The sequence below is a fragment of the Dendrobates tinctorius genome, unplaced genomic scaffold, assembly GCF_039654945.1.
Source record: "Dendrobates tinctorius isolate UK_male_01 unplaced genomic scaffold, ASM3965494v1 ptg000083l, whole genome shotgun sequence".
Taxonomy (NCBI): Eukaryota; Metazoa; Chordata; class Amphibia; order Anura; family Dendrobatidae; genus Dendrobates; species Dendrobates tinctorius.
Genome location: NW_027361751.1, coordinates 34,160,263 through 34,175,118, shown reverse-complemented (window position 1 = coordinate 34,175,118; position 14,856 = coordinate 34,160,263). Strand labels below are relative to the sequence as shown.

The window sequence follows — 14,856 nt, the reverse complement described above, 5'->3', positions numbered from 1 at the left end:
ACAACCAACACCACTGATACACCACTATATAGCCTCCCCTTGCACTGCACACACAGTGACTGATGTGTTGTACAGGCAAAATCGCTAGCAGCAGAAGCAGTTTTTTTTTCTTCTCAGCAGGACAAAAAATTGGGATTGCTTTTAAAAAAGCAGTTTGCGGAGCAGTGGGTAAACAGCAATGCAGGAATGTCAGGAAGCCTTAGAAGGCAGCCCAACAACCAACACCACTGATACACCACTATATAGCCTCCCCTTGCACTGCACACACAGTGACTGATGTGTTGTACAGGCAAAATCGCTAGCAGAAGAAGCAGTTTTTTTTTTCTTCTCAGCAGGACAAAAAAAAAAATTGGGATTGCTTTTAAAAAAGCAGTTTGCGGAGCAGTGGGTAAACAGCAATGCAGGAATGTCAGGAAGCCTTAGAAGGCAGCCCAACAACCAACACCACTGATACACCACTATATAGCCTCCCCTTGCACTGCACACACAGTGACTGGTGTGTTGTACAGGCAAAATCGCTAGCAGCAGAAGCAGTTTTTGGTGTCTTCTTCCCTGCCTAACGCTCTCCCTACAAAATCAGCAGCAGCAGCAGCTCTCCCTATTCTGAGATCAGCATGAGTAACATGGCGGTCGGCGTGCACGCCCTTTTATACCCCCTGTGACGCCCCCCAAAGCAAACCAATCACTTGCATGCCCTTCTGAAAGATGGTGGTGACCCGTGCCTATGTCATCATGTTGCCCTCAGTGTCCGTGGATCCTGATTGGCTGAAAAAGAGCGCAAAACAAACTTTTGAAACGCGACTTTGGCGCGTAAGTCGCCGACCTCGTGGCCGACCTCATCCTAGGGTCGGGTTTCGTTTCATGAAACCCGACTTTGCCAAAAGTCGGCGACTTTTGAAATTTTTCGACCCGTTTCGCTCAACTCTAGTCATGTGTTAATATGCACTTACATTGTGCATACACATTAACTTACTTTCTCAGTTCAGACTCCAGTTTTTATTCATTTCATTGTGCATTCAGTGCATATATGGGTGTGACCGCCGTCTTTCTGAGCTGGGAAAACCATCCTGTCTGGCCTAAGCTTTTACTAGTGGTTCAGTCGCTCGATCCTTGTTCACATTCACGTCACTTGGCAAGTGGAAAGGTTTTAGATACTAGAGTTAGGACTGTTCCACAAGGGTTGCCGTGACGTGGCGGGATGGCTTGTACATTATTTTGATCAAAATCATGTTTACTAAATACCCTTATTATTATTATTATCATTATTACTACTACCTTTATGCATTATTTGCAGTTTATTTTTTACCTTTTAGTTCAGGATATTTGTGTTTTTTGCTTTTTGTTTTCTCTGGTTAATGGTCATGTGTTAATATGCACTTACATTATGCATACACATTAACTTACTTTCTCAGTTCAGACTCCAGTTTTTTCAACATTTAGGATGCTGGGAGAGGGAGGGGGCTCCCTCCCCATGTGAACGGCTCCCCGTGACATCATCGTGAGGGCCTGATCGTTACCATGGTGATCCGTGGTCGTCATCATGATGACATCTGGGTCACCGAGCTATGTTAAGCCTGTTAGACCATGCTCAGAGCATGGTCTAAGAGGCTTCTGTCAGTGCAGCACTGACAGGTATAATGCATTACAAGAAATAAAACTGTGAAGTATTTCCTATTAGCCCAAATAAAAATTAAAAACTTGGGGTTAAAACAACAATTTAGCTGTAAAAAGGTAATCATTTTCTTCACTGGGTGTAGTTTGAAAAATAGGGCCACTTATGGGGGTTCTGCTACCTCTTCGGCTCTGCCAATGTGACAGGAATCATAGAATCGTAGAGTTGGAAGGGACCTCCTCGGCCATCTGGTCCAACCCTCTGCTCAAAGCAGGATTCGCTAAATCATCTCAGACAGATGTCTGTCCAGCCTCTGTTTGAAGACTTCTATTGGAGGAGAACTCACCACCTCTCATGGCAGCCTGTTCCACTCATTGATCACTCTACCTGTGAAAAAGTTTTTTCTAATATCTAATCTGTGTCTCCTCCCATTCAGTTTCATCCCATTGCTTCTAGTCTTTCCTTGTGCAAATGAGAATAAAGATAATCCTTCTACAATGTGACTGCCCTTGAGATATTTGTAGACAGCTATTAAGTTTCCTCTCAGTCTTCTCTTCTGCAGGCTAAATATTCCCAAATCCTGCAACCTTTCCTCATAAGACAAGGTTTGCAGACCGGTCACCATTCTGGTAGTTCTTTTCTGAACTTGCTCCAGTTTGTTGATGTCTTTTTTAAAATGTGGCGCCCAAAACTGGACCCAGTATTCCAGATGAGGTCTGACCAAAGAGGAGTAGAGGGCAATAATGACTTAACGTGATCTAGAGTGTATGCTTCTGTTAATACATCCTAGAATTGCATTTGCCTTTTTTGCTGCTGCATCACACTGTTGACTCATATTCAGTCTGTGATCTATTAGTATACCCAAGTCTTTTTCACATGTGCTGTTTGCTTAGCCCTATTCCTCCCATTCTGTATATGCTTTTTTCATTTTTATTGCCCAGATATAGTACTTTGCATTTTTCCCTGTTAAAAACCATTCTGTTAGTTGCTGCCCACTGCTCCAGTTTATTTATATCTCTCTCTCTTCTCTAGTATTAGCTATCCCTCCTAGCTTTGTGTCATCAGCAAATTTAATCAGTTTACCCTCAATTCCTTCATCTAAATCGTTGATAAAGATGTTGAGCAATGCAGGGCCCAGGACAGAGCCCTGTGGTACCCCACTTGAGACATTCTTCCAACTGGAGGTGCAGCCATTTATGACCACTCTTTGGGTCCGATCACTAAGGCTACTTTCACACTTGCGTTTTTTTGCGCTGCGCTGAGTGCGCAGTGCAAACGCGCATAAAAACGCATTATGCATTTTTTAAAGGGAATCTGTCACCCCTTTTTTGAGATATCCTATAATGATATCATTCAATTGTGTGTCACATAAGGATTCTCTTAGTACTTTTGCTTCCCCCTGACCCCGCACCTTTCATGCATAAATACCTTTTTTATATCGGTTCAGATGTATGTAAACTGCCACGGTCCGGTCTGATGGGCGGGGCTTATTCACCTGCTCCCCACCTCCCTGTCTTGCTCTATGCATTTCTTCTTGTGTAGAGCAAGACAGGGAGGGGGAGCAGTTGAATAAGCCCCGCCCAGCGGACCGGACAGCGGCAGTTTACATACATCTGAACCGATATAAAAAAGTATTTATGCATGAACGGTGCGGGGTCAGGGGGAAGCAAAAGTACTAAGAGAATCCTTATGTGACACATTATATGATATCTCAAAAAAGGGATGACAGATTCCCTTTAATGCGTTTTCTTGTTTTTTGCGCATGGTTTTTGCAAAAAAACGCATGCTTTCTTTGCGCAGACGTGCGCCTGGTCCCATAGACTTTAATGGGTTTTGAGTGAATTTTGTGCGCATTGCGTGTGCATGCGTTTTTTTGAGACAGGTCGGACGCACAAAAAATGCAACAGGATGCATTTTGTGCGCCCAGGCGCACACTACAAAAAAAGCATGCGCGTACAAACGCATGACAATGTGCACCCATGTTAAGTATAGGGGAAAAAACGCATGCGCATGTATGAGCAAAAACGCAGCGCAAAAAAACGCAAGTGTGAAAGTAGCCTAAGCCAGTTATGAATCCACCTAACAGTTGCCTTGTCCATTCCATACTTAGCCAATTTTTCAATAAGGATTGTGTGAGATACTTTGTCAAATGCTTTGCTGAAGTCAAGATATACTACATCTACAGCATTTCCCTGATCCACCCAATCAGTGATTCTGTCATAGAAGGAAATTAAGTTAGTCTGACATGACTTATTAGTTACAAACCAATGCTGACTCTGTTTAATCACTTCATTCTTATCCAGGTACTGACATACATGTTGTTTAATAATTTGTTCAAAGATCTTTCCTGGTATAGAAGTCAGACTCACCGGCCTATGGTTGCCTGGGTCCACCTTCTTCCCCTTTTTGAAGATAGGAACAACATTTGCTCTTCTCCAGTCTTCTGCGACTTCTCCTGTTCTCCAAGAATTTTCAAAGATTATGGAGAGGGGTTCAAAAATTTCTTCTGCTATCTCCTTCAGAACTCTGGGGTGTAATTCATCTGGACCTGGAGACTTGAATTAATTTAGGTTAGCTAAGTGTTTCCTCACTATCTCTCTGTTTATAGATATCCTGGATTCTTCTATTCCCTTAATAGGACAGTGAAGAACAGTTGATGTTATATTTCCTTTCTGAGAGAAAACAGATGCAAAATAGGAATTTAAAAGTTCGGCCTTCTCAACATCCTGTCTTACCATTTCATCATTTTCATCCTGTAAAAATCCTATAGCATCTTTGACTTTTCTTTTACTTTTGACATATCCCCAAAATCCTTTATTATAGCTTTTGACATCTCTTGCAAGCCTCAATTCATTGTCAGCTTTAGATAATCTGATTTGTGCCCTGCAAGTTCTGCAGACAGCATTATATTCTTCTTTAGATATGCCTCCCTCTTTCCATTTTAGAAACATTTCTTTCTTCCTTTTTAGTATGTGCTTAAGTTCTGTGTTCATCCATCCTGGTTTCCTTAAATGCTTCCTATTCTTCACTCTTTTCGGAATTGTTAACAATTGTGCTTTGAGAATTTCATTTTTCAAGATTTCCCATCCTTCCTGGACATTTCTGTCCTTAAGGATATCCAGCCATTGGATCCTTCCAATTCTCTTTCTGAATCCCTTAAAATCTGCCTTTCTGAAATCTAACCTTGACGTCTGAGTCTTCACAGGTCGTCTTCCTCTAGTTATCCAAAATTCTAAAATAGCATGGTCGCTACCTCCTAGGGTCCCAGCCACTTTTACCTCCTCAACCATTTCCTCCCTGTTTATAAGGATTATATCCAAGGTAGCAGTTCCCCTTGTTTTCTCCTCTACTTTTTGGAAGATAAAGTTGTCAGCAAGAGAGGATAAGAATTTCCTTGACCTGTTCGCTTTGCCTGAGAGAGATTCCCAACAAATGTCAGGATAGTTGAAATCTCCCATGAAAACTATGTAATATTTTTGGAGAATTTGGCCATTTGATACATAAAGAGTTCATCCATATCTTCAGCTTGCACAGGCGGCCTGTAGTAAATGCCTACAATGGTGTCCTTTCCATTGTTCTGTCCTTGTATTCTTACCCAAGCAGTTTCCACAGAACTCCCAGTCTCTGAAGCTTCAATCTCTGTGCAGACATACGCATTTCTAACATACAATGCGACACCTCCTCCTCGTTTATCAAGTCTGTTTCTTGCAAATAAGTTGTATCCTTCTAGTCTTGCATTCCAATCATGTGTATCGTCCTACCAAGTTTCAGTGATTCCAATGGCATCATATTTCTTTTCCTGCGTTAGTAGTTCCAATTCTCCTTTTTTGTTGCCCATGCTTTGTGCATTAGTATAGAAACATTTTAGTTTGTGATTGGTTTCTCTTTCTCCAATATTTTTATTATTTCGATTCTTTTGTCTTTGTTCTTCCTTTCCACTTCTAATAGCAGAGTTCTCAATAGCATTTGTCAGGTGTATGGCTTTTTCTGGCCTTTTGCTTCCCTTCCCACATTGTTCTAGTTTAAAGCTCTCCTGGTGAGTGTAGCAAGGCGACTTCCAAATATATGTTTACCAGTCTTCGTAAGGTGCACCCCATCTCTAGGAAGTAGTCCATCGTATAGGTAATTCACTCCGCGATCCAGAAATCCAAAGCCTTGCTGACGGCGCCATCGACGTAGCCAGTTGTTCACCTGCAGAATCTTATTCCACCTCCTTGTTCCATGGCCATCCACTGGGAGGATGGAAGAGAAGACCACCTGCGCTTCCAGTTCTTTCACTTACCTAAGTTTTCAAACATGGCACCCTCAAACCAGTCCAGCAAAATGTCAACTCCAATATGGTGCTTTTTCCCTTCTGAGCTTTGCACTGTCCCACAAAAGAAGTTTTTGACCACATATGGGGTATCGTTGTACTCAGAAGAAATTGCACAACAAATTGTGGGGTCCAGTTTGCGCCTGTCAGCCTTGTAAATATGAAAAATTTGGGGCAAAACCAACATTTTTGAGGGAAACATTTAATTTTTTTCAATTTCACAGTTCAATGTTATAAAATTCTGTTAAGCACCTATGGGTTCAAGGTGTGCACCACACATCTTGTGGGGTTGCTTGTAGGGAGTTTCCACTGTTTAGGCACATCAGGGGCTCTCCAAACGTGACATGGCTAATTATTCCGGCTAATTTAGTGTCCTACAGTGCTCCCAAACAATAGTTTTCCAACAGATATGAGGAATCAGCATACTTGGGGAAAAATTGCAAAACAAATTGTATGGTGCATTTTCTCCTGTTACCCTTGTGAAAATGCAAAATTTGAAGCTTAAGCAAAAATTTGTGTGAGAAAATTATGATTTTTCATTTTCTCGGCGCAATGACATCAAATTCTGTGAAGCACCTGGGGATTCAATGTGCTCACCACATATCTAGTTAAATTCCTTAAGGGATCTAGTTTCCAAAATGGGGTATTGCAAAACAAATTTTATGGTGCATTTTCTACTGTTACTGTGAAAACACAAAATTTGGGTGTAAAGTAACTTTTTTGTTGGAAAAAGTAAAAAATAAATTATTTTTTCCTTCCACATTTCTTTAGTTCCTGTGAAGCACCTGAAGGGTTAACAAACTTCTTGATTGTGATTTTGAGCAGTTTAAGGGGTGCAGTTTTTAGAATAGCGTCACTTTTGGATATTTTCTGTCATTTAGGTCCCTCAAAGTCACTTAAAATATGATGTGGTCATTAAAAAAATGGTTTTGTAAATTTTGTTGGAAAAATTAGAAATTGCTGATAAATTTTTAACCTTTCTCACTTCCTAACAAAAAATATATACGGTATACGTATTTCAAACATTGTGCTGATGTATAGTAGACATGTGGGAAATGTTATTTATTAACTATTTTGTGTCACATAGCGCTCTGATTTTTAGGGACAATTTTTTTTTTTTTTTTTTTTTTTTTTTAAATTATGACATTTCTAAATTTACCCCAAACTTCTGATTTATAACATTGGAACGCTTCAACGTATCCCACTGATTCTGATTTTTTTTTTGTGACAAATTGTACTTCATGTTAGTGATAACATTTATTCGATATGACTTGCGTTTGTTTGTGGAAATATCAAAAATTTACTGGATTTTGAAAATGTGCAAAATTTTCAAACTCGTAATGCTAATGCCCTTAAAGCAGAAAGACATGTTGCACGAAGTAGTTAACAAATAAAATTTTCCACATGTCTACTTTACATCTGCCTCATTTTTTAAACATATTTTTGCTGTTAGGTAGTTATATGGGTTAAAATTGGAACAGCAATTTCTCATTTTTTTTTCTGACAAAATTGACAAAACCTTTTGTTTTTTTTTAGAGAACACATCACATTTGAAGTGATTTGAGGGGCCTATATGACAGAAAATATCCAAACATAAAAACTGCACCCATCAAAGTCCCCAAAATCACATTCAAGAAGTTTATTAACCCTTCCGATGCTTCAAAGGAACATTTCACAAAAATTCACAAGGGTAACGGGAGAAAATTTGTTGTGCAATTTCTCCTGAGTACGCCAATTCCCCATATATTGAGAAAATCCACTGTTTGGGCACACAGCAAGTCTCGGAAGAGAAGGAACACTGTTTGACTTTTTGAACACAAAAACGTTTGCAATCGAGAGCAGATGCCATGTCCAGTTCGGAGAGCCCCTGATGTGCCTAAACAGTGGAAACATGCCACAAATGACCCCATTTTGCAAACTAGAACCCTTAGGGAACTTATATATAGATGTACCATGAGCACCTTGAACCCCCAGGTGCTTCCCAGAAGTTTATAAAGTAGAGACGTGAAAATACAAAATCATATTTTACCCACAAAAATGTACTTTTAGCCCCAATCATTTTTATTTTCATAAAAGTAACAGGAGAAAATGGACCCCCAAATTTGTTGTGCAATTTCTCCTGAGTACGCCGATACCCCATATGTGAAGGAAAACCACTGTTTGGGTGCACAGCAGGGCACGGAAAGGAAGTAATAATAAGATTTTGGAACGTAGACTTTGATGGAATAAATGGTCTGCGGGCGCCATGTCGCATTTGGGGTGCTCCTGATGTGCCTAAATGGTGAAATCCCCCCACAAGTGACCCAATTTTGGAAACTACACCCCTCAATGATTTTATAGAGGGGTGTAGAGAGCATTTTGCACCCACAGATACTACACAGAATTTGATAACATTAGGTCGTAATATTGAAAATTTTCATTTTTTCACAAAAAGGTTGTTTTAGTTCCAAATTTGTAATTTTAACAATGGATAATAGGTGGAGGAGGATAACACAGTTAGTGCTGGTAAAATGTTTTGTTATTTTAATATTTCTGTGTAAGAAACTGCACAATTCTGTAACAAATGGTGTACACTGTAAACTATAGTGCTGAGCGACGGGTCTATGACGGAGAATAATCTTCTGACATGAACACCAGTTTTTATAAGAAGCTTTGCAAAAATATCACTTACTTGCTGGGCGCTCGATCTTGCAGGTTCGTTAGTGCAGCAAAATTATTCCTTACAGTACGGAGACTGGCCAGTACCTAAGAGGCAAACAAAGGAATAAGTTACAAGTGGCAATCATTGAACGCTGCAAGTACTAGTGACGTCTTGGCTGTATATTTATGAGAAAGTCCCCTGTTATGAATGAGTCACCAGAGGAGGAAAAAACAAAAATACAAGCTAAGTCCAGAAAACCGGAGAGGTTGGTAGCTAGCGGATTGCAGACCCCTGTTCCTATTCACCACAACTAACAGTTGCCGTGGGGTGTTCCTACGGTGGTCCTAGACACCTCGTTCACAGCCGGAGAACTAAATAAACCTAAAGAAAGAAAGGGGAAATCTAAACTGCCCCAGAGCAGACCCCAAAGCAATAGACAGCCCCCAACATGTATTGACGGTGAAAACAGATGAAAACACAAACACAGACGGAAAGACAGGCTGAGCAAACTATGGGGCCCTCACTAACTAGATAGGACAGGAAAGAAAAGCAACTGTCTGCAATCACGCAAAAACCCTGCCAAAAATAATGTCAAACACGTCTGATAGAAAAGGCCCTGAAGTCACTAGACTTCAAAATCACTATATCAGCACTCAGGTATATTCTGAAAACAGAGCAAAGAGATCAACTGATCAGAGACAAAAATGGAGTTCAGCCAGTCCCAACCAGGGCTGGCTGAACACAAACACTAAGTAAACCAGACAAAATCTCATGGAAAAATAGCAGAGCAAAAACTTATCTTTAGTAGACAGGACTAAACTGGAGGCCAGAGCTCAGAGCAGAGAGGATCACCAGCAACCCAGCAGGGCGTCGGCGGCCTTATATCCACTCAGAGATTCCGGATGTCCAATCACACTCCACCTGTTCGGATGACAGGTTTTTCCCATCCAAATCAATTTCACTACCTCATTTCACCAGCAGAGGGAGTTCATCGGACATCAAAGGTGAAGGAGAAAATGAGCTCATAACAGTCCCCCTTATTACATGTACAGTGGCATGTTAAAGTTTGGGCACCCCTGGACATCAAAATTACTGTTATTGTGAATAGTTAGGCAAGTTGGAGATGAAACGATCTCTAAAAGGCCAAAAGATAAAGATGACAGATTTCCTTTGTATTTTAGGCAAAAAAAAGACGCCTGTTAGGGTTATGGCTTGTTTACGATCATCGTTAGGAGAGGCCAGGTGATTCAAATTTCCCAGCTTTATAAAAAAACCAGCATCCTCTAACCTTGTGCCAAAAAAACAACAGCCTTGAGTTCGTCTAAGCAGAACTCTGAAAATGAAAATGGTGGAGGCTCACAAAGAAGGAGAAGGCTATAGGAAAATAGCAAAGTGTTCTCAAGTTGCCCTTTCCTCTGTTCAAAATGTAAATAAGAAATGGCAGCTAAGAGGAACCGTGGAGGTCGAAATAAGGTCTGGAAGACCAAGCAAGATTTCATTAAGAGCTGCTCGTAGGATTCCTAGAGAGGCAAATTAGAACCCCCGCGTGACTGGAAAAGACCTTCGGAAAGATTTAGCAGACTCTGGAGTTGTGGTACATTGTTCTACTGTTCAGAGACACCTGCACAAATATGGCCTTCACAAAAGAGTCATCAGAAGAAAACCTTTCCTGCTTCATCACCATAAAATTCAGCATCAGAACTATGCAAACAAATAAATAAATAAGCCTGATGCATTTTGGAAACAAGTTCTGTGGACCGATAAGTTTAAAATAGAACTCTTTGGCCCCAATGATCAAAAGTAAGTACTGAGAAAAAAATGAACAGAATTTAAGGAAAAGAACATCTCGCCAACCATTAAGAATGGGGGTGGATCAGTCAAGTTTTGGGGTTGTGTTGCAGTCAATGGCAAGGGGAACATTGCACAGGTAGAGGGAAGAATGAAATGTCAAAAAATTCTTGATGCAAACATAATACCGTCTGTAAAAAAGCTGATGTAGAAAAGAGGATGTCTTCTATAATTGGATTATGATCCTTAACACATGTCAAACTCCATAACACTACCTCAAAAGGTGCTGGCTGAAGGTTTTACCATGACCCTCACAGTCCCCTGATCTGAACATCGTTGACGGCCCAGGAATCTCACAGAACTGGAAGAATTTTCCAAGGAGGAATAGATGAAAAAAACTCAAACAAGAATTGACAGACTCTTGTCTTGCTACAAACAGCGTTTACACACTGTGATACTTTTAAAACGGGGTGCTACTAGGCACTAACCGTGCAGGGTGCCCAAACTTATGCATCAGCCTATTTTCAGCTTTAACTTTAACCCTTTTAGAGATCATTTCATCTTCAACTTGCTTAACTGTTCACAATAACAGTAATTCTGACCAGGGGTGTCCAAACATTTCATGATATTATAAAGTACAACAGAATACTGAATCTTTTTGGTCTATAATACTCACTTTTACTAAGAAACATTATTTCTAAAAAAGTTTCCTTCTTATAGATCAAGAGGCAACTGATCGAAAAGAACAATAACACGCAGTCCTTCCTGATCACTGAGAGGATTAGGCAGCACAGGTCTCCTCCTTCCCGATACTGACATATCTAATCAGTGCAGGGCAGGGGACAAAGCTACCAAAACCTGCACTTCTCTAAAGTTGCTTAGATGCTGCAGGTCTTGACCAGCTGAAGGACTTTTCAGATCTTATTATCAATCAGAAACTTGGATGGAAGTTCAAAATGTGTTAAGGTCCCGTCACACTAAACGATGCACCAGCGATCCCGACAACGATACGACCTTGTCAAGATCGCTGGTGCATCGCTACATGATCGCTAGTGAGCTGTCAAACAGGCAGCTTCACCAGCGATCAGCACCAGCGAGGACGCTGGTATCTAAGGTAAATATCGGGTAACTAAGTGCGCGCGTCACTTAGTTACCCGCTGTGTACCTTGGATACCAGCTTCCAGCGCGAGCACGCAGGTATCCAAGGTACACAGGGGTTAACTAAGCGACGCGCATGCTTAGTTACCCGATATTTACCTTGGATACCAGCTCCCAGCATCTGCGTACAGCACTGGGAGCTCTCTGATCGTTGGGTCTCCCGCTGCCACACGCAGCAATACATGCTGGCCAGTGGGAGACCAACGATCAAAAAATGGCCCAGGACATTCCTGCACGATCAGCGATACCCGGCAGGGGGGCCGGTCGCTGATACATGTCACACACAGCGAGATCGCTGTTGCGTCACAAAATCAGTGATCTCGCTGTGTGTGACGGGGCCTTTAGTGTATACAGTGGGCCCGATTCATCAAAGCTTTTTTGCCAGTATTTTAGTTTAAAAAGCTTTGAAAAGTCAAATAATTTTGACACAACTGTTAAACTAAAATGATGTAATTTTTTGGTGTTCTCAGGTTACTTTCGCCCAGATCCAGCAAAATAGAACAGGGCGACTGCCGTTTATCAAATTCATGAAGAGCGGTGGCATTTGCTAAGCCACAAATCTTACTTTAGTAGGTTCTGGAATAGGATTTGTGTAGAATTTGTATGTGACACTCATGCGGCGCTCCTGATTCATGAAGAAGCTCATGCCTCTTCATGAGTTGGGAGCGCTGGACTCCAGCACACCTCCTCATCAAGACCAGTGTGAACAATGCTGATTTTGATGTATTGAGGCGAGGAGAGATGTGTGTGTTCATGTAGCAGAGCTGTGTGTGTATATGCAGCTGAGCTGAGTGTGCATGTACTGTGCTTTCGGAAATGTTGTGTCTATGTGAGCGCTAAAAGGAGTGTACATAGTTTGTGTATTGAAAGCTATATGTGTATAATACACATGTTGCAGAAAAACACTAGCAATAGATCTATTCTACCCTGGTGCATTATAATCAGTGAGATTGTCCTATCCACTTCATTACACCGCCTGGGAAGTTTAAATTAATGGGAAATATGCTTTTGGGCTCATACTCACTCGGACCGGAGCATGCAGCTACATGTATTTCTGTGCAGCCGCACGCTCCTGTCCGAGTGCTGGCGGCAGTGCCAGGTTTTCATGCGAGAAACTCACATGAAAATCGTGCGAGTCTCTCGCAAGTGAGTATGAGCCCCTTCACTATTTATCTGCTCCCCTGATCTAGGGTGTACAAAATAGGGTTGCACACTATCATGCTAAAGCATGTCAATGTGGAATATATGAAATTTGAATAGCAATACAGCTTTGGAGCATTAGGAAAAAAATATGAGACGCTTAGCATTATATAACTTGGCCAAATTATATCTGCCCATCAACCAACGTCAAGGTGGCCTCAAAGTCTGATGGGTTCCTACACTGTGTGATACCTCTCTAAGACTGATGTCTGAATTCCTGGGTGAATGTGGACACCTCTGTCAGCAATGCCTGCATTTATGGGTACGTAGGGACCTGCTGTAGTTAAAATCACCACCTGGTGGAGGGCGGAGTGCTCGGTCAGTAAGCTAACATACAAGAGACAAAAAATCTGACTGGCACATCCAGACTAGGGTGAATAGGTGGTAATACTCCATAGCCGTATTGCTATTCAAATTTCATATATTCCACATTGACATGCTTTAGCATGAGTGCAGCCTTATTTTGCATATTGTATATGGAGGCAGCTCCTCCTGGTATATACCTATTCACACTAGTCTGGATGCGCCAGTCAGTTTTTTGTCTTCTGATCTAGGGTGTGTCATATAGAGCAAAAAATATGGTATACATATGACAAACAAAAACAGCAGTCTTCCACTTAGTGGTGCAATCCCTCCTAGGTCAGTAGCTAAGAAAGTACTCCAGATGTACAGAAAAAGCAAGAATGGAGAAAAAAACTCAAGGGGTCCAAGAGAAATAAATGTGAATTTAGTGCTTGAGAAGGGCTTCAATTTGGGAAGCTGAAATTTGCACTTGCAGTAGATGTACCACTTAAGTGTTGCCTCCATTTTTGGTATATACATACACACAGACTAACATACAGTACTGTAGTTTGGGCAATTTATAGCCAGTATGTTCACTGTCCCATGGAAGACTGATTAAAGTATTAGAATGTATAGAAAAAACCTATAGTCGCAGAACTGGCAGTATTAACAGAATGCAAACATTACACTCTAAAACACTCATGTACATAGTATACCTATCTACATCCACATATGTAGATACCATTCTACTTTTTATTCTTTGCAGAACATTGTATTTCAGAGGCAACATTTACTCGGCTCTCATCTAGTTTTGACATTTGAAATTTATATTTGTATTCTTTAAAATGACCAACAGACGGCGATCACTATCAATGTTATGGGAAGTGTAAGCTGGTGATTGCATCGGCTCTATTCACATTTGATCTGAGATGAAGCGTTGGCCTAAAAGACAACAGACGCACTTAGCAGCCCCTATTCACTTATAATCATGTCTGTCAGGTTATGGAAGTGTGGCGCCCCTGAGGGTTCAGTCGCCACAGAGGTACTGCACCTCCTCCTGAGGTGTGGTACCCCACCATCCAGGTAAGGTGGAGACACCTGACCACACTCCAACACCTGCACCCCACACAACACAGTAGTGTAGCAGAGCAACCTTCATGGCTCCCTGCTTGGAACACGAAGAGTGCTGGGAGGTGGGTGGAGCTTAGACTGCACTGAAGAGAGAGGGAAGAAGATCGGATTAGGGACTAGTTAGTCACAGGAGTCTCACGAGGTCGGACCTGTGTAAGGAGATCCCCGAGAGAGGGATGGATGGATGGAAGTGCTGCAGCAGGCCTCAGTGACATGGGTCTGCTGGCACAGGAAAGAGACATTTAAGAAAGCCTGATTCTCCATAAGAAAGAAGGATTAGTACGGAACGTAAGGAGTTGAAGAGGACAGTGGAATTGGGGTTAGAGAAGAATCCCTTCCAAGCCTAAGCGCAAGGCCGGGGCCCGGTCCCCAAGGTTGTTCGGATACTAATGGTCCTGCAACAGACACCGGAGGAATGGGAAGCTGTAAATGCTTTATTCCCACACAAGACTTGGGGGCACAACAGCAACAATAGTGAGCCGGGACTTGGTAGCAGAGAGTCCCCGAAGCAGACTACAGCTGTCTGCCATACAAGTAGAGTTAACATCGGAAAGGAGGAACTCCAGTGTAACTCAGTACAGAGGACTTCATAGGCGCTAGAAAGGAGACATTCAGAAAAGGCACATATGTTGGCGGAGTGTTGGAAAGGAGTGCTTCACCTGGCCTGGAGGTTGACTGAGTCCCTGACCTGGAGGACACAGCACGGAAGCGGGCACTACAGACTGTGAGTAA

The 14,856-nt window shown here is 41.8% G+C and overlaps 1 protein-coding gene across 10 annotated transcripts in view; it reads right to left on the bottom strand.

Annotated features, from left to right (window-relative positions):
- Positions 1-14,856, bottom strand: part of LOC141097192 (3',5'-cyclic-AMP phosphodiesterase 4D) — a 1,243,227-nt gene that overhangs the window by 274,181 nt on the left and 954,190 nt on the right. For all 10 annotated transcript variants that reach the window (XM_073584285.1, XM_073584286.1, XM_073584291.1 and 7 more), the window contains one exon: positions 8,596-8,669. In XM_073584285.1, coding sequence (XP_073440386.1) covers positions 8,596-8,669 — 74 coding nt within the window. The remainder of the gene's footprint in view (positions 1-8,595; positions 8,670-14,856) is intronic.